The sequence below is a fragment of the Phaseolus vulgaris genome, chromosome 4 (assembly GCF_051622355.1).
Source record: "Phaseolus vulgaris cultivar YP4 chromosome 4, ASM5162235v1, whole genome shotgun sequence".
In the NCBI taxonomy this organism is placed as follows: Eukaryota; Viridiplantae; Streptophyta; class Magnoliopsida; order Fabales; family Fabaceae; genus Phaseolus; species Phaseolus vulgaris.
Genome location: NC_143501.1, coordinates 11,004,847 through 11,029,323, shown reverse-complemented (window position 1 = coordinate 11,029,323; position 24,477 = coordinate 11,004,847). Strand labels below are relative to the sequence as shown.

At 33.4% G+C, this 24,477-nt stretch overlaps 2 protein-coding genes across 2 annotated transcripts; one reads left to right on the top strand and one right to left on the bottom strand.

Annotated features, from left to right (window-relative positions):
• Positions 1–1,309: 1,309 nt before the first annotated feature.
• LOC137837211 (large ribosomal subunit protein eL36x) lies at positions 1,310–2,794 on the top strand. Its single transcript, XM_068646139.1, has 4 exons — positions 1,310–1,446; positions 1,570–1,675; positions 2,227–2,426; positions 2,553–2,794. The coding sequence occupies exons 1-4, from the start codon at positions 1,316–1,318 to the stop codon at positions 2,581–2,583; spliced, it is 468 nt and encodes a 155-aa protein (XP_068502240.1). The 5' UTR covers positions 1,310–1,315; the 3' UTR covers positions 2,584–2,794.
• Positions 2,795–17,194: 14,400 nt separating this feature from the next.
• On the bottom strand, positions 17,195–19,481 carry LOC137837208 (uncharacterized). Its single transcript, XM_068646136.2, has 4 exons — positions 19,393–19,481; positions 18,485–18,677; positions 18,319–18,382; positions 17,195–17,849 (listed from the first exon to the last, which is right to left on the bottom strand). Exons 2-4 carry the CDS (start codon positions 18,643–18,645, stop codon positions 17,553–17,555), a joined length of 522 nt encoding a protein of 173 aa, XP_068502237.1. The 5' UTR covers positions 18,646–18,677; positions 19,393–19,481; the 3' UTR covers positions 17,195–17,552.
• Between the last annotated feature and the right edge of the window lie 4,996 nt (positions 19,482–24,477).

Here is a 24,477-nt window from a genome sequence, read left to right as displayed (position 1 = left end):
TTGATGTAACCTAATACTGAAGAGAACTAGTATAAAAATCCTAGTATTTTGTTGTCTCCTTTTTGTGTTTGTATTTGTCTTTCACGATCTCTTAAAAATTTCTTATGAAACCTTTTGGAAACATTTTTCAACTATTATCTTGCGAAATACTTTGAAAATCTTTTAAATTTTATTCAATCATTTATAAAATTAACTAGTTTTTTTTTAAATGAGATATTTTACCCTTATTTATAAAAATTAAAAGTTAAAATGTTTTTTTAAATTTAAGTCACATAAATTATATATAAATTGTAAAATAAATTTATTCTAAAATATTTATTTAAATTTTATAAATTTTGGTTTTTATAACAAATAAATTATAATTAAAGATGTACCTTTCTATAAGGTTCATTTGAAGGGAAACTAGAGTGAGAAAATGATTGATATTGGGAAATTAACATAACGAAAATACTTCCCTTTTCAACCGTAAAGAAAGTGACAAAAAGAGATGTTACTTCCATCTCACATATTTTACTTTCCACTCAAGTATGAGAGGAAAAAATGGGACGTATAAAGTAAAATAATATATTTTTCATAATAAATGTATTAGTAACTTTATAACTATACAATTACTTAATTTTACATTATTTATTCATTATTTTTAAAAATGATTTTTTTTTTAAATTAATCTTATTTTTTCTTCCAACAAACAAATATATCTTTACTCTGATTCACTTGTCTTTATTTCCTTTTCTTTTCTCTATCTTTCTTTTAATTTTTTTCTTTACAACCAAACATAGGTGAATTGATGAACATCTTTATGATCTTCTTCAACAAAATAATTTTTAAGTATTTTTTTTAATTAGAACATTTTTTAGCACTTTACTAAACCTTTTATTTCTTTCAATTTATATATTTATCTTAAACCAACTTTGAAAAATAATAAATAATTAAAAATAATAATTATGACATTATAAAATATTTATTATAATTTAAAATTAAATTTTATATACTACAAAACGTTATTTATAATGAATTTTAGTTATGATATAATATATATTAAAAAAATTGTTTATAATTAATTTTAGTCCCTGATTTTTTTAAAACAAATTTCCCTAAAAATCAAATTTGAGTAAATATTTTTTTTAACTCTTTAAATTTAGTGTTAGTATATTTTTTAATTTTAAGACAGTAATTCAAAAATATAAATCTATACATCCCTCACACTAACAAATAAATTAAGGTACCTCATAAAATAAAGAAAAAAATATAAATTAAATTAAATGGGGTAGAAATAAAGGGTTTGAACTTGGTAAATTGTTATGGGCCGGGCTCAATGTCACCTGAGAGTGGATCCATGTCCAATTTGAGCCTCTCGTATAAAAGCCTAAGGAGATCCACGAAGAACCCTAGTTCCCTCTTTCACCGCAGTGTTAGGGTTTCTGAAGCCTCCAACGAGGAAGAGAGGTAATGTCTCGTGCTTTTCAAATTCATCTTACCCATCGCTTTAACACAAGTTCTTTTGCCGCTGTATTAGCTTATTATTTTGTAAACTTGTAACGATTTTGAATCGTGTTTGTTTTGGGACAGGAAAATGGCTCCCAAACCACCTAGTACAGGTTTGTTTGTTGGATTGAACAAGGGTCATGTTGTCACCAAGAAGGAGTTGCCACCACGGCCCTCCGATCGCAAAGGGGTAAGATTAATTTAATTTAAGTTAATTTAAATTTAGATGTTGTTTGGACTATGTAGTTTCATGTCTGTAAATTTTGAATTTTACGTGTTGCTCGAATCAAAGTATTAATCAATGTAGTGTCTGTGCTTTTAGATGGAATGATGAATGCATGAAGTTTTTATGTGCCTCGATTGTTTAGGATAATAAAGAAGCTACTTGTGTTCTGGTTGTGTTTACTTTGTAGAGTTTTCCAGAGCTGGGAGCGGTTGTTTTGTGTAAAGAGTGCAAGTGACCTTACAGATTTTGTTGTTGTTTTCATATCTTAAAATAATCGAGTTTATTAAGTGTTTGAAAACCTGTTAAATAGTGTAGCCTCATATCCGGAAGAGAGATTTGTGTGTACTGGTTGAAATAGGTTGGTTGACTTTACAAGAGACATTTAATATAGTTAAAATCTCTTGAATTTTCATGTGTTAAATGAAATAAAAGAGAAGAACAAAAGCTGCGTGGTTAAATCCTTTGTTTACCACCACATTTTTCTTAATATGCTTATTTTATATATTACATAACAGAAAACCAGCAAAAGGGTGCACTTTGTGAGGAACCTCATCAGAGAGGTTGCTGGCTTTGCACCTTATGAAAAGCGTATAACTGAGTTACTCAAGGTTGGAAAAGATAAGAGGGCACTCAAGGTTGCAAAGAGAAAGCTTGGAACCCATAAACGCGCCAAGAAGAAGAGAGAAGAGATGTCCAATGTTCTCAGGAAGATGAGGTAGTTCTATGTTCTTTTGTCAACATTTTATATATTTTATTAATGTGATTGGTATTTTGTGGTAGTTTTCTATGTTATTGTGATATTTTTTGCTAGTTTCTATTTCTTATGTTATCATTTTTGTAGGGCTGGTGGAGCTGGAGACAAGAAGAAATAGGTCTTATTTACTCTTTTCAAGTTTCACTAGATGCATTTATGTTTGGTTTACGAGATGCCTTATTTTTGTTTAGGTTCAGTTGGTTTAGTTCGAGATTTTGCTTCAAGAAATATGTTTTATTTTATCCAGACAGGATTTATTGAAAAGGGGTACATTTGGCTTCTTTTCTGTTTTACTACAATTGCAACCGATAACATCCTTTTATTTTCTAGTGAACTTCGTATCTCTGGTTGCCCGTAGTTACTTTAATGCTAAATTCTACTGCTAGTATTAGTATTTTCATTATGCGGCCTAATTATGGTGGGGTAGCCATTGTGTTTATTATTATTCTTTGATCATATTCTTGAGTATAGTTACAATCGGGTCTACTGAATGTAACGTTAGCAATTTCTCCCTGTACCATATCAATTCAAACATACACCAAATCTGCTATTGAGAATGACAAAATGCCCCTTCTAAATGATGGAAATAACCTTTACTTTTAAAGGAGATTGTAAATAAAAATTACTTTCGGAATCTTTTATCTGGAAATATTTTGGATTTTGATCTCTAGAACACATTTTTATAAATTCTGGAAATTTTCAACCGGAATGCATTTTTAATTGTTTTCTGATTTTTTTTTGTCCGGAACTTAGTTTTTTTATGTTTTGATTTTATTTACTTTTTCTGATTTTCAAATATGGATTAAGGATAATTTTGGAAATTTGAAAAAATAATATTGTTTAGGTTAAAATTGTTATGGTGCAGGAAGAATTTCTCTGTAACGTTCCCACTTTGTTATAGTTACAATCAGGTCTTTAGAATGAAATGTAAACAAGACACGTGTGTAACACTAGTTACAAATTATATTTTGTAGACATTCTCCTCTTTACAAGACTTAGCTTAGAGACTTCGATGTTGAATGTGACATAGTAGATCAACTTATTTTATTCTATGCTCAATTTGGTAGTGTAAGGAAAATAAAGATGTTCAAAGTAAATGTGTTATCCCTTGCCTAACAAGTTGAGTGCAACAAAACAATGTCGACTAAAAGATTATTAATTTGTGATAAAGCATTAAGACAAGAACAAAAAGATTTGAAAGCAAACCCAACGATATTATTTAATATGTCTATATACTTTAAGTTCTCTTATATAAATAAAAAACAGAGACTAAGTAAGTGTATAATATACAAGTTATTCCATGTAAAAAAGTAAAATCTCTACAAGCAATAATGTTGAATCTTCTTTCTGCAATACCTATAGAGTGTCTAACAAGATAATATAAAAAGTATTTCTTATTTATAAAATTTCACTTCATGAAGTTGTCTTTCTCTTTAGCAAAAAAATTAATAGCCTATATTGATGATCATCCCAACATATTTAGCCACTACAAAACTGGATTGCAGTAGGTGGATAAGAGCAAGGCAACATGGTTCAGATAAGCCTTAATCCCATTTTTTTTGTTGTCTTCTTGAATTCTTGGAATTTTCGAGTTGTGTTCTTGTGTTTTCTCATGTGTTCTTCATTTTCTTTAATTTTCTACTGTTTATTTTCATTGTTCTTGATGTTCATCATTTGTTTTTGCAATTAATAAATCCTTAATTTATATTTTGAGGATAGGTTCTTGAACAACCGTGAAGATGTACTTCAGTAAATAATTATTGAAAAAGAAAATAAAAAAAGATATGCACAAAAAATAAAAAACAAATGAAAAAATGAGAAATGCTTACAAAAATCACAAGAACAAAAAAAAGAAACAGAAATATATTAAAACGTGTTTCAAAAAGACAGTTGTGTTCATTCTCCAATTCTTTTCTAGTATATAGATCTTAAACCTACTATCCCATATTGTCTTCACCTTGCATTCATTACAACCTATATTAAAATCTCTTAATCTTTGAATGAATGTTGCTCAAATGTTGAGGATATTAAAGTCTTGTTAAGTTCATGGTAGTGTTTACTTGCATTAAATTCCTTTAAGTGGACATAGACAAACCTAAACACCTAAGAGTTGAAAATGATTTTTCTACAGACTATATCCCTTGATTCATTTCTTGATTTGAGCAACTTTCTTGTTTGATATGTTTAAAGGAATTTCAATCATATATTCATGATTTCTTACTTTCTTAAAGAATGGTTTTGTTTGTTACCTTTATGCTTTCTAAAGATCAAGTTTTTTGCTATGCATTTTTATTTAATAAAAGAGAGGGTGAGAAAACAACGTCTAATTGCTTATTGATATATTTTGTTGTTTGAATATGCTTTGATTGTTGAAATATGTTCTAAGATACACTAAAAGTTGTTTTTGTCATCAGAAAAGGAAGGGGAGATTGTTGACACCTTGGACAATATGAATTATTTGTATAGACTCTTTCAGCATCTACAATTTTGTTCATGCTACACGGTGTGACGACCGTGTTGAATGAGTAACAAATTTTGCTTATAATTGTTAAACAAAATCATATGAATTCATATATCTACTAAAATTGCGTTCAATCAAAGAGATTTGATGTCAAAAAAATGAAAAGACTTGAATCTGCATACTTTGTCCGTCCTTGTTTTTTTTTATATCTTTAAAATCGATCTTTTCCTAAATTGAGTTTTCCAAATATCTTGTTTAATATATTTTGAATATCTCCAATCTTTTCTAAACAAAAATATTTTGAAAAAATTGGAAAATCATTAATACTTTGTTTTTTTTATCACGAAATATATAGAACAAAATATTTTTTTATTATGTTTTTTTGAGTTTTTTTTACTAATCCATAATTCGAATACTTTTGAATTAGCTTTTTAAACAATTTGAAGTAAAAAAAAATTAAATTTGAAAATCCAAGCTTTCTATTTTAAGTGTCTAGCACACAAAAAATGAAGATATAAATATATTGCAAAATCCAAAATTAATTAATTCAGGTATTGAAGGACAAATTCGAAAAGTTATATAGAGGGATTAAAGGTAAAGAACAAAAGTAAGGAAAGCCAAACAATTAAAGAGATTGAAGTGATCTAGCTGAGAGTATAAGAGTTGTAGTAAGCATCTAATCTAGTTGTTAGAGCATTTAGTCTTTTGGGTTGAGTGTGAAATCTTTGTAATTCTTCATTGTGTAAAGTTATACCCATGTGAGTTTTCTTTGTACACTTTTTTAGAGTTTTTTTTTTCTTGTGAGTTATTAATCTCAGGGGAGGTTGAAAAGGTATAATCTGGAGAGGTCGAAGTATTGTAGTAACGTAAAGAGGTGAGAATACTTGTGATTACTACTTGGTTAGTGGAAGCTCTTAAGTAGTTGCTTAAGAAGATTGGGCACAACTCTGATTTGGGTGAACTAGAAATTTATTGTTGTTGTTTATGTTTTAATTCTTATTGTTGGACAGACAATCCTATTAGATGATATGTTAACAATGTTGGTTATTAATTCAGATTTTATTAGCCTTAAGTGTTGGTTATTAATTCAAATTTTTATTACCCTTAAATTATTTACCGTAAGTATTGCATTAATGGTCAGTTTACATGGCTCTCAGTATTCCTATTTTATAACTTCCAATATTTGTAATTTTATTATATATATTATTGAAGTAAATTAAAAATGTATGAATCAGTTCAACAATTTTGTAATTTCGTGCAATTAGGTTTAATCAGTTTCTACAACTTTTTGCCTCTTGCTATTTCCTTCAATTAGTTTCTACAAACAATCCTACTAGACAATCTGTTAGACGATCCTACTAAACAATATGTTAGAAGATTTGTTAGTCGATTCATTAGCCGATCTATTAGATAACCTAATTATTTTATCCACTGCAAAAGGAGAGTTTAAGACTCCATTCAAACCACCCCTCTTTTGGAGCCAACTACACTTTAATTGGTATCAAAGCCTTTCAAGTTTGATTTCCAACTCGACAATAGTTGAAGGGGAGATTTTTGTGGGTGACATCAATTGTCTTGTGGTGGAGGTCGGGTAATCGAATTGTGGTGTTTGAGCTGCTATGCTCTTAAGTAGAAAGAGTTCCACCCTAACTATCAACTATAACTTTTGATCTTGTTGTAAGCGTTCGCTCGATCCAACAAAAATATCGTGTAAACTCTTTTTTTTTCATCTCTTTATATTGCATGTTAGTTATGTATAACTAACTTAAAACTTTATATTGCATGTTAGTTATGTATAACTAACTTAAAAGGGTGAAATGTTTAAAACTAATTTTGTGAAATTCTTAATTGGTTCATCTAATGGAACATTAAACCCATCGTTTGACTAAGAAGTATCAAACGATAATTGTGAAAAACAAAACAAATTGAAACACAAATCAATCCTCTCTTATTGTTTTTGTTTTCCACATTTATGATATCCAACGTTTCCTTAGCATATTTGAAAGAGTGTACATTAAAACATTCTTCTTTTTATGAAGCATATATGAGACTACATTAAGCTTTGGCATTGAATTGGTAATGATAATTCTAATACTCCATTCTCAACCACCTCTAGCATATCCACATGAATTGACTAAAAGTAAACGACTAAACGATTTCTGGTTATCATGTCTCAATATCCTCATATTAAGACCTTAAAAACCAAGTGAAGAAAGAAACCGTCAAAGAAAGAACAATTTAAGCCTATAGAGTAACTTCATACGGTGAAGAATATAAAGGTTATGATTATCTTAGTCAAACTTAGAACACGTAGCAACTTATGAAAACTTAAGTTTTGTGTATAACTCTTGTGTTTTCTTCTCTTCATCATATATCTTTATATAGGTTGCATGAAAATGACTATTGTTGCATTCTTACTTAAGATCAAATCCATTGCAATAAAGCTTTGTCAAACTCATAGAGTTAGCATTGCACTCCTTGATTTATGATGCCTGTATGTTGTGTTTGAAGAATTTGAAATTCTTTTATCTTTTTGGATCAAGCACTTACCACTAGACTAAAAATTATAATAATAGTCAAAGAACAATTTTTCCTACTTAAGAGTATAACAACCCAAACACCACAATTTGCTTGTGATTTAGCCTATCTGGCCTATGCTATAACACAGTTGATGCAACTTACAACAATCTCCTCCTTAGTAATTGTCCTACTAAGAGTCGAACTCTTCAATTGTGACTTAGCTACCCAGCCTATGCCACAAAATAATTGTGCAACCTGCAACAATCTCTTCCTAAACAATTTTCCCACTAGGAATTGAACAAGTAACTATGCTTTGATACCAATTATTGGATTGAATGTTTATCACTAGCTCAAAAACTATAGTTGATAGTTAGAGTGCAATTCGTTATATTTAATAGTGTAAAAATTCTAATACTAAAATCCATTTGTGACTTTTCCCTCTTGGCCTATGCAATAGGACAAGAAATGCATCCTACAACAAATCCTTCACACTTAACATGGAAACAATTAAAATATGTGTAATAAATCATGATATAATCATTCGATGAATCATTGCACATTTCTTTTGTTTCCTTTCAAGATTATAACATGAATTTTGTGAAATATAAACTTTCCTACACCTTAACATGGAACCAATTAAGATATGTGTAATAAAAGCATGCACTACTAACAAATCATTAAATAAAAATTAATTTTTTAAATAAAAAAATAGATGTTATATTGACTAGATTAGATACTATTTTATAAATTAAAAAATTATTAGTATCCAAATTAGTTTCTATAACTGAGAAATAGTTTCTAAATTGGTATCTAATTAGCTACCAAGGTTTTAACTACCAATATTTAGATTATAAAGTTGGTAGCTAAACCATTGATAACTAATTAGATAACAATTTTGAAACTATTTATCAGTAATATCAACTAATCTAGGTATCAATAATGTTTTTAGTCTCGAAAATAATGTATAATTTAGTCAATATTGTAACTAATCATTTTTTATCTCTAAAATTTGTTTATATTTAGTTGTTTTTTTGATAGTAATGATATACTCATTTGATGAATCATTGACCATTTCTTTTGTTTCCTTTAAAGATTATAATATGAACTTTGTGTAATATAAACTTTCCATTGCAACACATTATGTGCTGACTAATTTAATACTTTTTCAATCCGGTAAACTTACGAATCAAGATTTCATTTTAATTCAAGAAAACATTTGTAATTACAATTTTGTTACATGTCTTATTTTACCCTTAAAAACACGAACTATTGTAGTGTCTATCATATGGTGATGACCATTGGATGATTTAATGAACAACAAAATGCATAAAATACACTTACAATGTTCACATAATATGGCATATATATCTCAGGTTCAATACTTCTTTATCTACATAAGGAATTACACCATTTAGGTCTCAACAAATTCCCACATTAATGGGTACTAATTCTTCAAATTTTGATGGCATCTCATCAATGATGGACACAAAAGGTTTGTTTATACAAGATTGTCCCAAGTCATGCACTTTGATGATAGTCATACAACCTTCCCTTATGATCAAGAACACCATTTTTAAAATATGCTAAGGGACCATGTGCCGACAAACACAACCATCTCTAGCTTCCATATCATGGCTAAATTTAAAGCGAACGCAAAAGCACTAGAAGAAGTTGAAGCCTTGGACGAGACTCAAGCAACACATGGAGCTCCCATTGTAGTAGCACCATTAGCACAACCAAATTATGTCACATTGGAGCAAGTACAACAAATGTTACAAGCTAATGATGCATGTAAAACGGAGAAGATGGTTGTTTTAGCAAACTTCTTGTACTCCCTTCCTCAAATTCGAGAAATACAAAATAAATTGTACCGATAAGGTCCGTATGACTAAGATCATGTCTCGACAAGCTGATTGACACAACAAAGACAATTACGCTTAAGTAGGATTAATAAGGCTAATCAACAGTCAAACACTAGGTAATGTATCCCTAAACATGACCCAACTCCATAATCTGGCCCAATCAGAAAAGGCCCATAATAACCATATAAATAAGCACAAAATCCAAGAATCAGGTACGTCATTATACAATACTCAGAATAACAAGTGTCAAATACTAAATCTGACTTGAGCGTCAAAGTGCCTTCTGCAGGTACCATCTGAGTTTGGACTTTGTGGAGATCGAGAAGTAGAGAGAGGAGAGGAGAGTTAGGAGCTTGCTTGAAGAGAAATAGAAGTTCAGACCGACCGACTGAGGAGGTAGAGGAACAACTTGAATCGCTCTCTTGGTTTCAACTCTGTTCGAGAACAATTGGCGCTCACCGTGAGGTCGAGAGAGTTATAGTGAAGAAGAATGTAGATGGTATCAACTCGAAGCATGGCTAGTGAAGGATGATCGAAGTTGAGCAGATGACATTGTTGATGTCTCTTTAGAGAGCGATGGCTAAGATAAAGAGAAGGAATGAGGAGATCACTCGGAAGAATGAGGAAGAAATCCTAGCTCTTGGAAAGGAGAATGAAGAGATGAAAAGGAAGTTTGTAGAGGAGGGACCGTCTGCTGGACCAATCAATCTTGTCGGGAGGTCCTTCACACCCCACCGGCCCCAAGACTATTGAGAGTCGAAGGAAAAAGTTCACACCCAAGAGGTTGACGACGAGTCCTATCCGAACAAGTTGATCCCCACGACCAGTACTCTGGACTCGGTCCGTCGATACCCTTTTACTAATTCCATAGTCGAAGTACCACTATCGGACAAGTGGAAAGGCTTCAATAGGGATTGTTATGACGACACGATCAACCCAGACGAGCACATGGACGTATACACCAGACACATGAGCTTGTGTACCTCGAACGACGTGGTCCTATGCCGAGTGTTTCCCACATCGCTGAAAGGAGGGGCTTTGAGTTGGTTTACAAAGCACCCATCAAACTCTATCGACTGCTTTGAGACACTGGTGTCCAAGTTTAAGACATCGTTCACCACGAGCCGACCGCACCATTTGACCTCCATCGACCTGGTCAACATCCGCCAGGAGAAGGGGGAATCACTGAGGAAGTTTGTAGACAGGTTTGGTAAAGTGGTCATGAGCATCCGAAACCTAAGTCTGGATGTAGCAATGAATCACATGTTGACGTCCCTGTGACCGAGACCATTTGCTGATAGCTTGCGCACGCAATCGGCCGCAAGCTTAGACGAGCTTAGGCGGAGAACCGCCAAGTTTATGCAGTTGGAGGAGATGAGAGAGTTAAAAAATCAGGCCCGAGCGGAGGTCAGTGGAGACCAGGGGAAGGACGAGAAGGAACGATAAAATCAACCAGCTGCTAGTCGAGGGGATAGACACAGAAGACAACCGGCGAAGCCGGTTCATGAGATATACCCTTTGAGTGCCGATAGGGGAAAGATCTTAGACGAGGCTCTAAGTTCTGAGTTGATTCCACCACCCATGAAGGTTGTGAGCACTGAGAATGTCGATCGTACTCGTAGGTGTCATTATCATAGAAACAGTGGACATACCACCGAGGAATGCAAGCTTTGAAGGATAAGATCGAGGAACTTATCCAATTCGGGCATCTCCGCCAGTTTGTACAATGGGATCGTGGTGCAAAGCGATCCCCACAGAGGGAAAAACCGATGAGACGAAGGGAATACTCCCCTCCAAGACCACGAGAAGACGATCAAAGACCCGAGCGTCGACCAAGGAGAGAAGACCCCCCAAGAAGGGATGAGAAAATGGGTGACTGAGAGGTCATCAACACAATCGCTGGAGGAGGTAGCTCCAACAGTGCAAGAAACAAACACCTGAGGGTGGTGTATCAAGTGAATACCATCTCCTTCCGACCGAGAATTCCACCCATCACCTTCACTAACGAAGATTTCAAAGGTGTTGACCCTTCACAAGATGATCCCATGGTGATATCGGTCAACATCGACAAGTTCACCATCATGAAGACGTTGGTGGATCAAGGGAGTTCGGTGGACATCCTCTATTGGAAAACGTTTAAGCAGATGAGGATAACCGAGGAGGAGATGAAGTCGTATGATGACCACGTTGTCGGCTTCTCGGGTGAAAGAGTGGACACCTGAAGGTATATCGAGCTTTATACCACCTTCGGTGTGGGGAAGGCAAGCAAGACAATCAAGATTCGATATCTGGTAATCGATGCCAACACCTCCTACAACATCCTGTTGGGACGACCGTCCATCAACAGGTTGAGGGCGATCGTCTCCACACCTCATTTGGAAATAAAGTTCTCGTTGACATCGGAAGACATTCTCACGGTGCACGTAGATCATAAACTCGCACGACAATGTTACGCATAAAGCCTTAGGGTGGAGCCTACACTGCACGACACTGACCGAAACTGATCCCCTAAGCGCAAATCCTCTCGAGAAAGGAAGTCCCCTCGAAGAGAGGCTCAGCCGACACGAAAAGAGCACACAGTCAAGGCTCAAGGCTAAGGAAGAATTTCATTGAGTTTCTCTTCTCGACGAGGAACACAATACCTGTGTAGGCACAACAATAGCAGCGGCCGAGGACGAGTTGGTGCATTAGGCGTTGAAAAAGAATATTGATCTCTTTGCCTGGACGACATCCGATATGTTGAGGGTAAGCCCGGATATCATCACCCACAAGCTCTCAGTCTATAAGGAGGCGCACCCAATCGCGCAGAAGAATAGAAAGCTCTGCGAGGAGAAGAGGTTTGCAACGAAAGAGGAGGCCAAAAAGCTTTTATTTGTCGGGTTCATACGAGAGGCCCGATATACCACTTGGTTGGCCAATGTAGTCATGGTCACCAAGGCCAATGGTAAATGGAGGATGTGTATAGACTACACAAACCTCGACAAGGTGTGCCTGAAGGACTCGTACTTAAAGGACTCGTATCCGCTTCCTAACATCGACCGGCTGGTGGATGGCACAACCGGCCATAAAATCCATAGTTTCCTAGACGTTTATTTTGGCTACAACCAAATAAGAATGCATCACAGGGACAAGGATAAGATTTCCCTCATGGCGAGCAAAGCGAATTACTCTTATGAGGTAATGTCGTTCGACCTGAAGAATGTTGGAGCAACCTACTAGTGGCTCATGGACAAAGTCTTTACAAGACTCATTGTTCGGAATGTAGAGATCTATGTGGACGACAAAGTGGTGAAGTCGGACTCATGCGACCAACTTATCAAAGATGTGGAGGAGGTCATCGAGGTGTTAAGGTGGACGAATATGAAGCTCAATCCAGATAAGTGCACATTCGGCGTGAAAGGCGGCAAGTTTTTGGGTTTCATGCTAACCCACCGAGGAATTGAAGCCAACCTGGACAAATGCTGAGCGATAACCGAGATGCGAACCCCTCAGAACGTGAAGGAGGTGCAACAACTTGTAGGGCATCTCACCGCCTTCTCCAGATTTGTCCCTCGGTTGGCCGAGCGGATACGACCGATGGTACAACTGCTTCGTAAAGCAACCAAATTCAGCTAGAATGGCAAGTGTGAAGAAATCTTCTAGCGACTGAAGGAATTCCTGTCCTCGCCAACCGTGATTCAGAAGTCGAGACCCGACCATCCAATAGTTGTCTACATGTCGGTCTCAGAGGAGGCAGTTAGCGCAACGTTCGTGCAAGAGGTGGAGAAGGAAGAACGACCTGTATACTTTGTCAACCAGACCCTCTATGCGGCCGAGACAAAATACCAAATGATTGAGAAGGTTGCGCTCGCCCTCGTCCTAACGACCAGACGAATGAAACCATACTTCTAGAACCACATCATAACAGTAAGAACTGACTATCCAATTTTTAAGATTTTGTCTATACTAGATCTTGTAGGACGCATGATAGGATGGTCACTAGAGCTCTCGGAGTTCGACATCAGCTATGAGCCAAGGGGTGCAATCAAATCCCTAATCTTTAGATAATTTCTTCGCCGAGCTAACTCCCCAGCAGGACCTTTCGGCTGGGTGGACAATATACGTGGATGGTTCATCCAACAAAACTGTGTGCGGGGCAGGAGTCGTCCTCGAAGGCCTGGGCGACCTCCTCTTTGAACAAGTAGTCCAGTTCAGATTCAAGACCACCAACAATCAAGCCGAATATGAGGCGATACTAGTCACCTAGCATACGACATGGGAGCTCGTGAGGTAACTTGCAAAAGTGACTCCCAATTGGTGGCCGGTCAGATCAAGGAAGAGTTTGAGGTGAAGGAACCATTACTGTAGAAGTATTACCACACGGTCTCCAACCTCATCTCCCGGTTCAAGAAGGTAACAATGGAACATATCCATCGGGAGGACAATATGAGAGATGACGCATTGTCCCTGCTCGCCACAACAAAGAAAAAGAGCCACCACAGATATGTAGTACAAATCTGCCTAAAACGGTCTAGTGTGGGAGAAGTCGAGTGCCTCGCCGTGACCGAGGCCAAAACCTGGATGACTCTAATCATTCAGTACCTAGAGCTCAGTACCTGCAAACTGGGAGAGGAAAAGACGATGGGGCAAAAGTGCCAAGGTACACCATAATTGGTCAGAACCTCTACCGAAGAGGATACTCCAGGCCGATATTAAAATGTATCACCAAGGAGCAGACAAAGTATGTCATTCGGGAAATCCATGAGGAAGTGTGTGGAAGCCACTCGAGAGGAAGAACGATGACCGCCAAGGTGCTTAGAGTTTGGTACTACTGGCCGACCGTTCAAAGCAATTGTGCAAAGTATGTAAAGAAATGCACCAAGTGCCAAGAATTCGGTCCCCTGTCTCATTTTGAGCCCAAAGCACTCCACAACATGGTATCGCTATGACCGTTCGCCACCTGAGGAATGACATTATCGACCCTTCAGGTCGGGCAAAGGGCAAGAAAAATTTCTTCTGGTCGGGGTCGACTACTTCACCAAGTGGATCAAGGTCGAGCCCCCCGCCTCCATCTCGGCCAAGAATGTTCAAAACTTCATATGGAGAAGCATTGTGTATAGATTCAGTGTCCCTCACACTATCATCACCGATAACGGTCGACAATTTATTAACCAGGGCCTCCAATCCTTTTATGAAGACCTCAACATAAAATCAATAACAAGCTCGGTCGAGCATCCCCAGATCAACGGGCAGGCCGATGCAGAAAATGAAGTCATCTTGAATGAGTTGAAGAAGCGACTCGGTACGGCGAAAGGGCGGTGGACTGAGGAGCTAGTTGAAGTTTTGTGGGCATACCGTTGCATGCCCCAAACGTCAACACAAGAGACTCTCTACAACTTAACCTACGACATCGAGGTCATGATACCGGTCGAGGTGTGCGAGCCTTCCCTTAGGAGGCAACTCTTTGATTTATCTATAAATTAAGAGAGTTTGTCGGTCAGACTCGACCTGCTAAACAAGTTCCAGGACAAGAGCAAGATCTGCGAAACGACATGCAAGTTCCGAGCAGTTAGGCGATACAACACGAAGGTCCAATCGAGAAGCTTTCAGAAAGGAGACCTCGTTTGGAGGACGAGGACGAAGACATGACTAATCTTTCGGAGAGTATGGTAAGCAGCGGGCTAGGACGAGTGAGTTTCAGATGTCGGAGCAGTAAAGCAGTAACTCAGGAGAATAGGGGACTACTATTTATAGCCCTTGAAGGGCTCGGGAGACGAAGTGTCACCTTCATCTCAATCGTAAGATCTCCCTCGATCCAACAGTCCTCATTAGTTGGCGCCCAAAAAACCCTTAATTGATGCACGTCACGTCACGCGTTCGGCGCCGCCAACATCACGTCATACCTTAGGAAACCCAATCGTCACAAATCGGTCTCGGACAAAGACTCTTCAGATTAAAAACCCTCGAGCCTAGGGGACAAGTGTACTGGTAAGGTCCGTACGACCGAGACCATGTCTCAGCAAGCCGACCGACACTACAAAGACCATTATGCTTAAGCAGGATTTATAAGGTTAATCAACAGTCAAGCACTAGGTAATGTATTCCTAAACATGACCCAACTCCATAATCTAGTCCAATGAGAAAAGACCCATAATAACCATATAAATAGGCAAAAAATCCAAGAATCAGGTACGTCATTATACAATACTCAGAATACCAAGTGTCGAATACTAAATATGACTTGAGCATCAAAGTGACTTCTGTTGGTACCATCCGAGTCTGGACTTTGTGGAGACAAAGAAGCAGAGAGAGGAAAGGAGAGTAAGGAGCTTGCTTTGAGAGGAATAAGAGTTCAAACCAACCTACCGACCGAGGAGGTAGAGGAACAGTTTGAATCGTTCTTTTGATTCCATCCCCGTTCGAGATCATAAATTAATAAATAAGAAGCTATATTTTTATGAGAAAGAATATGTCTTGCCATGTTTCTAGTCATTCGTGTATAAATGATGTATTCTTCTATTTAGAATACATGGGAGAACATCCACATCCATGTTTGAGTTTCATTCTTCTACTATCACCTTTTCTTCTCCAAATTGTTTTTGGTATTATTCTCTAACAAACAAAATAGTAGGATTCACATAATTATAAAATTCAAAACAAAAAGTAGATTCAATATTTATAATAAAAGAATAGATAAAAGTTTTGGAATCCAATTTTTCTTCGAACAGTTTCACTAAAGGGTTCGAAATGTAGTTCTTCACTCTTCTTATTTTCTCTTTCTTTTTCCATAAAATATTTTTCTTTCAATATCTTCCTTTTTCTCCTTTCAATATCTATCATGTTGATCCAATAATTATTTTTCCTCAAACATTAAATTGTATATCTTCTTTAGAGAAGTTCTAGAATTTCTTGCATTCAATACTTCAATCATTCCTTAGTATCTTTCAACTTTTAACTCCCAAATTTTAGACATATCTAATAAAAAAATGTTGAGAGAGAAGAAACAATTCAAAGAAAGAATTTGATTAGTTCCTAATAAGAATTTCCTCCCTAAAAAATGTTCACTCTTTTCACTCTACTCCTTTCAAAGGATGATCAAATCTGTAAAGAGAACCAAAGATTTTAATTCTTCAAATTGTAAAAAATGATAATGGTATTTTATTTATACAAGATTCTCTATACTAAGAAGAAAATTAGTCTTAATCTTCTCTCCAAAATTTTCAGTCCTCATAGCGATCCTCCCTCAGTAGTTTGCCTTATTCTTCTTGTAATTAATTGCTAAGTCCTTGCTTCACTTTTCACATTCACATAGCTGTGTAACTCCTTTCACTAGTGGATGCTCAACAAACAATGCATATTTGGACTTGAATGTCAAATTTATGAGTTCAGTTACATAAACAATCAAAACTAAAGAGAAGAGCAGATGCTACAAGTTCTTCAAATAATGATTTATTTTTGCAATAAAGGAAATGGGAATCAGTTTATAAGATAAATAGCAGCTAAAACATATTCACCCCCAAAACGAGATAAGATTGAAATTATAATGGTCGTGCCACATTAAGATTATAGCAATACTTATGCTCCATGAGAATGAAAAAGAAAATGTATGATGCTCATGAACTCTGAACCATTGTCAACCATGATTACTTTTAACAGTTGCTTGAAATTGAGAGCAAAATTAATGAAAGATTGCAATATGTATGGAGAATCTGATTTGTATAACATAAGGAATATCCATGTGCATCTTGTACGATAATCCAAATTTAGGGACACACGAATTAAACTAATCCAAAAATATCAATTCAAAGACTATATCAATGGTCATGAAACAAAGCAATTACTTTTCCTTCAATCACAATGACATACTGTTTAACACCAAACCAAATAGCAAAATTCACACCAAAAAATTGAACAATGGCATATAAATATTGACATTTCTCATTATAAATGCCTGTTTAATTTCATCAAGAACAATAAACAAGCTTTCAAATTTAGCTAAACATATTCACAAGATTGATATCCAGAATCACCGACTCTCTATACAGGACATTCTCGTGGTGATGACCTAAACAAAATTTAGAAAAACACTCAGATCCAACCTTATATTACAGAAATAACAGCTCTCTTTACACATCAAACCTTCTCAAGAACACAAGGCTTGCTTCTTCAGCATTTTCCCTCAAAGATGTTCATCCTAGTTAAGTCAAGTCATTTTTATAAGCAGTCACACTCAGCTTCCTCTATGTACACTTCTCTGAATGGAGTTTAAGCAACAGTAGGGATCCTAGAATTCTGGCAATCCATGTTGAGGCAATCAAATCCCTCAACTCTAACTGCGGAGGGTTTAAGTCCAAAACTCATCCTAACAAACCCTCCTTTGCCCGAAGCCGAGGATGGAGAAAATAAACCTGATGGCGATGAAGTTGTAAACGCTGGATCGTGCTTTCCGTCTCTGAATCGAGCATCCTGAACCAAGGGATTTGCAGCTCGAACAGGAGGAGATCCACAAAAAAATGGAGGAGATGAAGCTACCTGATTTGAAAACTCCTTCCCATAACTCTCCTGTTCATACCACACACCAATTCATAAACCAAAGTTATCAGAATGAACAAAATGTCAATCTATGATCAGTGGAATCCATCAGAAAGACCCCTCAAAGAATTGTCAAGTTTCTTGTAAGACAATATTCCTTTAAACCCAAAACCGTTGTACAAAGTTTCAAATCAAGGTTTAAAATGCCAGTCACCATAGCTGTTTGATTGCATCATTGACATTGCAGGAAATTACAAACAAATATAGCCGATGTAGACATAATTGTGATAAGGAAAAGTCCAAAATCCTTGACATCACACAACCAAAATCATCGTGGAAAACAAATTTTTATAACCATTTTTCGAATACAACAAAAATTGTCTACCAAAAGAAACAAAGCATGCATCAAACCACAAATTCATACATTACTATGGTACCAAGACTATCCGACATTTATCTTCCTAGGCCTAGAAAAAATATTCATGAAGTCATAGCTTACCTTCTTAAACATAATCTCTAGTAGCTCTGCCCCGCCTTTTGAATCGGAACCCTCGGCCTGTTGACTTCAAGAAAAATTGAAACACAACAAATGAGATCAACAAAGGCTTCCAAAACAGATTAATGTCATCAAAACTCAAAAGGGAAGAATCAATTCTGATATTTACTTGAAATGCCATCTCAAGTGCCTCATAGGCATGTTAGATACAACCCCAACGCGGCGTGGTTGAGGGCAAATGACAGACTCCTTCTTATCAACAAAATTCACAGAGCCTCTCATCTCTTCACAGGCTGCAAAGGCGTTCTTTTGAAGACCATAACAGTTCATCTTCAGATCACCTTTATTTAAAAGTAGAACACCTATGCCACAAAATAAAACAAAATTATACTCAGAAAATTGTAATACTCCTAATCTATACAGCGAAATTATTCTCAGAATATGTCTCTGTCTCCCTCTCACACACACATACGTCAAAATATAACAAAATTATACTCAGAAAATGTCAGAACATGATCTTAAAACATAGTAACACTCATAACCTATTCAACCAAATTATTTTCAGAAAAATGTCTCTTTCTAACACATGTGTGGAATTTCCTTATTTACAAAGGAATTATAACCATGATCTTAAAAATTGTTACTCCTAATCCAATGTGCAAACAGATCCACTCAACCTAATCACAATAAAAATTAAAAAAAGCCGCAACCCATTTCACTATTTTCCAAATTTCCTAAACCAACACACGAGGGTTAAACAAATTTCACAAATTACCAACAGATCTGAGCTCAAATCATCGCAAACCCCCAAAAACCCAACTTTTAGCTCAAATTACCCAATGCATCAAATTTAACAAAAAAAAAAAAACAGACCAGGAACCCAAAAGGGCGACCTCAAAACAAATATGTAAAAGAACACATTTTTCAAACATCCAAGGAACAAAAAAACAACATTGAACGGTGTGGGCAAATCTATTCTATGAAACACGTTTTGTTTGACATTCCAAACCCAAAATTTGAAGAAACATTGATGCTTATGTTGAGATCTAGAAGAAAGTGCAGGAAAGAGAGGGAAACCTGAGAGAAGAAATGAAGGGAAGTGGGATACAGGAGAAAGGAGAGGAAGCGAATGGAGGCAGCTGGGATGGATTTATAGTGGAAGATACGTGTTGTTCGGTTTGAAGGGGTCACACGACGTCGTTGCTATCATTCCATTTCCCACGTTTTACCTATGCCAATTGATTTGCTTCTTCTTTCTTACTCTTGCATTTCACATGTTCTGTTAATTTCACACATTTCACTTCAGTTACAAATATCTTACCTTAGTTTGGGGCGTTATTACATTGATTTTTATTGTTTTTAATATTATTCTTATTTTTCTTTCAACAATTTATTTTTAACATTATGTTTGAAAAGCATTACTTAAATTCTTATACTACATTTTAATATGTAATATTTATATATCATTTTTATATTATAATCATAGCTTTCAAGATTAATATAATTTATGTTTTAATAGATCAAAATTAGTGATTTTATCTTAACAAGATATGAGATTATTGAATGTGTTTTATATTTTTAAAATTATTTGTTATATATGTTAACACTATATGTAATATAAACATATTAGTCATTAATCTTTCTTATTATATTCTTCCGTTATTCAAAATTAATATAATCCGTAATTATGTTCACAGTATATTAAATATATTTATTACTAATTTTTTTAACGCGTAAAATGATAAATACATAAAATTTATTATATAATACAAAATAAAAAGTATATTTGACTATTTCTTAAGCAATATTTTGTGAAAAAAATTAATGATTATTTAATGAAAGTTACATAAAAATTATTGTTCATTTAATGATAAAATTAAGAATAAAATATAAAAGTAAATTATATGTAATTTTCGTTTATATAAAAAAAATTTGTTTAATTGAATTAAAGAAATATTCAAGTATGTTAATTTAAAATATTTTTATAATCCTAATAACGTTTTTGTATTGGACTTGAGCTAGTAGAGCTCAGGTGGTCGGACATCGGCGTTTATGTTAAACAGGTCAGCTTGGTCGTCGAGTCAAGACTGTCGGGCCACACGGGTGGACTCTAGGTATGTATTGACTCTCATTCATATACTTAATATATTCTTTCGCGTATAAGGCCTGGTCAGTCAGCAAAGAGTGTTATTGGGCATTCGAGTTTAGTATGAGTAAAACATTCTCCATAAGTCTGAGCCCAAGAGTGTTAGGGTTTAAGGGAATAGGTTGCATGCATGGTATGTAGAGACATGTATGCCTGCGAGAGACAGATGAGACCCCTGATGTTGGTACATGAGTTGGTACCTTGGTGGTTATTCTATTAAGATTTTATGCACTCCAAGGAGATAAGATTTTGTGCAATTGCAACGCTAAGATTGTGCGTATTGTAAAAGACTCTTCTCCCATTAAACATGCTTTCACTCGAGATAAGATTCTCGTGAGAGAAAGTTGTTAAAGGGACTTGAGATCCGAGAAGGTACCTTGTTTCTAAGACTGAAACTGCTCACTTACTTCTTGTTTCTATGAGCCCTATACTGACTTGAATGTCAGAGTGCAATCAACAGGTAGGACCTCCTCTATCTCAACGGAGCCACGCTCCAACATACAAAGGGAAGCACAAAATTCACCAAAAATAGAAGGAGTCACAACTTGTCTTTGAGGTCAACCGACAAAAGCAGTTTTATACTTCTGACATTAAACTAAGTGTAGCTAATTGTAAAGACTAAACAAATTAAAAAAAACGTGAGAAAGTTTATCTTTAGAGACTAAAAAGGAAATTAAAACTAATATTTTACAGTAAGTGTTGGAGATCCCACATCGACTAGAGATTATAATCTTTCATTGTATATAAGTGGGTGCAAACCTCAATCCTATTAGCCGGTTTTATGGGGTTGAATTAGGCTTAAAGTCCACTTCGTAATAAGGCATATTTAAGTCTATTTTTTAAAATATTTATTTTTTTATCATTTTAATTTTAATTAGTTTTAAAAAGAAATTTAAATATTACTGTAATGCCTCGTGTTTATGATGAATAATTTAAATTTGTAATATAACTTTAATTGAAATTTAAAGAAAAAAAAATTCTATGAAAAAAATGAAATTTTGTCAAAAACAAATATTAAATAAAAATTAATTTTAAAGAAAAAAATAAATAAATAAATAAATAATAAATCAATTAAATTAAATTAAATATTATTTTATAAACTAAAAAATTATTATATCTAAAATAATTTTTATTATCAATAAAATTTATAAATTAATATCTAATTAGCTATAAAGATTTTAAAAACTAATTTAAAAATTAGATACTAATTTATTATTTTTCATGAATAATAAAATTATTTTAAATATCAATATTTTTTAATTTTATAAAATAATATCTAGTTATTAACTAATTATTATTTTTTATAAAATTATTTTTTAATTATTTTTTTCTTTTATTATTTTAATTTAGATTAAATGGACTAATCTAAAGAGGTTTATCTTAAATTTGACTTGAATAAATTTGTAACAAATGTTTCTTTTTAATAGATATAATCAAGAGTTTATTTCTAAATAATCTAGTTTGATCTAAAAGTAGCTAAAGATGAAACACAGAAAATTCCAAAAAGATTTAACTTTGATTTCAACACAACACAAACAATATATTTGAGATATTTCACACACAACAAAGAAAAGAAGAACATTTTTTTAACCCTAATCGATGAACATGTAGAATGAACTGAGGAGAAAGTGAGAAAAATCTCACAGTAAAAGTGTGGTGTTGGAAAGAATCTTACCTTCTATTATACACAGAAGACATTGAAATCTTTTAATGATCTTCATTTGTTGCGTATGAAACGGTGCCTTTTCATTGATTTAACAATCTTAGCTAATAATAATGAATGTTCTTCATTTTATATTTTTATTTGCAAATAACAATCTTTTAATTTTTTTATTTGCAATGGAGTTATAAGGTAATTTTGGATTATACTTTGGGTTTGATGGAGAAAGTGTATTGAATTTTAAATTTGTTTAATTGAGTGTCTATAAGAGATAACTACTTAACGCATACACTAATTAATGTGCGATTATTCAGTTTAATTATTATCGGTTTCAAATTTGAGTCATAAATATAATGACGTTGAATATTTAGCTTCATTGTTTATAATGGTTTTTTTCTAGGCTACAATAGAATTGCCCCAGATAAATGGTATTGATGATTTCTAAATAAATACAGAAAGAAAAAAACAGAAAAAAAAATATTTAAATAGTAAAGATTAAAAAATTATACGTATATCAACCAGTTGACGATTTAAATATAACTGAATGTGTTTTTTAAGTTTGATACTTTATTTAAATTTAATTATCAATAAAATTGATAAATATTTCTTAATAATAACTTTATTAGAAAAAAAAAACTTACTCTACATTTTTTATATTTTTTGGAAGTAATTTTTATCACTTATTAATTAACTATTTATCAATAATAAAAACTACTTTAAATATTAATAATTTTTTTAATCTCTAAAATAATATCTAATTTAGTCCATATAATAATTAATTAATTTTTATTTTTAAAATTAATTTTTATTTAATATTTTTCTTGTAATGATAAGTTATTTCTAGTTTATCATCATTTAGTTTTGAATAAACTATTTTTTTTTTAAGTTTTTATCTTCTCTCCTTCTCATCTATATCTCATTCTTCTAAAATTTCACAATTTCAATTAGTCGAGAAATTGTATTTATCTCAATTGGTTGAATTTTCTATTAGTGTTTTAGTTTGTTAGTTGGAGTTTCCTTCAAATTTTGAATGTTTTGGTGATGTCTCATTTCTTCATTGGAGTTGTTATTGCTTCAAAAACAAATATATACTCAATAAAGATAGTTGAACTTAGAATCTTAAATATGTTTTGAACTATTCAATATGATCTTGAGATTGTATATTAATATTTGGTTGATTCAATTATGAGATTGGACATCACTTCAAACAAGTATTTTTATGTTGTTTTGTTTGATTTAGGTGTTGCAAATGTTTATATTGAATAAAAAATAAAATTATTATTTTGATTGCAAAAAAACTTGCATTTGGTTTTTATAACTATTAGAATTATTGAATTTGAGTTGTAAATTATTTTTTTTAATTTGTTGTCTTTGTTGGATTTGTATATGTTATTTTAGCTTTGGGTTTTTTTTGCTTGAGCGAGGTTCAAACGATGACATTTATTGCAAGTACAACAAATTATTACTTAAACATCCACCTCATCACTCAAGCGAAAAGCTCCTCGTACAAGTTGTTACTTGAAATTTGAGTAAGACATATGTCAAAGTAATTCTCTCTTCCTAAGACTCCCATCATTAAATAATGAAGACTTAATAATTTGAAGAAGTTCTAAAAGTTGCATAGACAAGAAAATGTCATTGCTCAAGCATTACGAGAAAGAAAATCAATGTTAAATATAATAGTTTAGTTCACCGTTATGTTTTGTTTGTGTCTTATGATATTGATATGATCATATCTCGACACAAGACCAAATTTTTTTTGCAACAAAAGATGTTGGAGGGAGCCTATAAAGATTATATTATATGTTATTTTATGTTTTATTTATATATGTTTGACTATGTCAAATAAACATATACAAAATATATGAAACAGAAACAATAATTCATAATTGTATATTTTATTAAATTTAAATGTACAATCTTTAAGTTACATATTTAAATAATAACACAAGGCTTCATTTTTGTATTGAACTATTTATGTTTCTATATTGAACTATTTATACGTGACTATGTATCAAATTTTATTTTTCTCATATTTTATAAATACAATGACTACTTTATTGGTTGAATTTTGTTTTAAAATTTAAAGAGTGATTATTGTTAGAAATAAGTAGTGAATTCAAAAGGAGTGGATTGAACTTTAAACTTTTGTTAAAATGATTTTCAATAAAAAATTGAAGAAAAAAAATTTAAATCAAATTGATCTTTCATGAAAAAACAAGTTCTAACTCATGAAATGATAATTTCAATGTTATTTAATTGTACATACACATAAAATTAATGTTAATTTCATATATAATAAGTTAGAGATAAGGGAAAAATAAAAACATAAAAATTTATATTGGTTCACATTGAC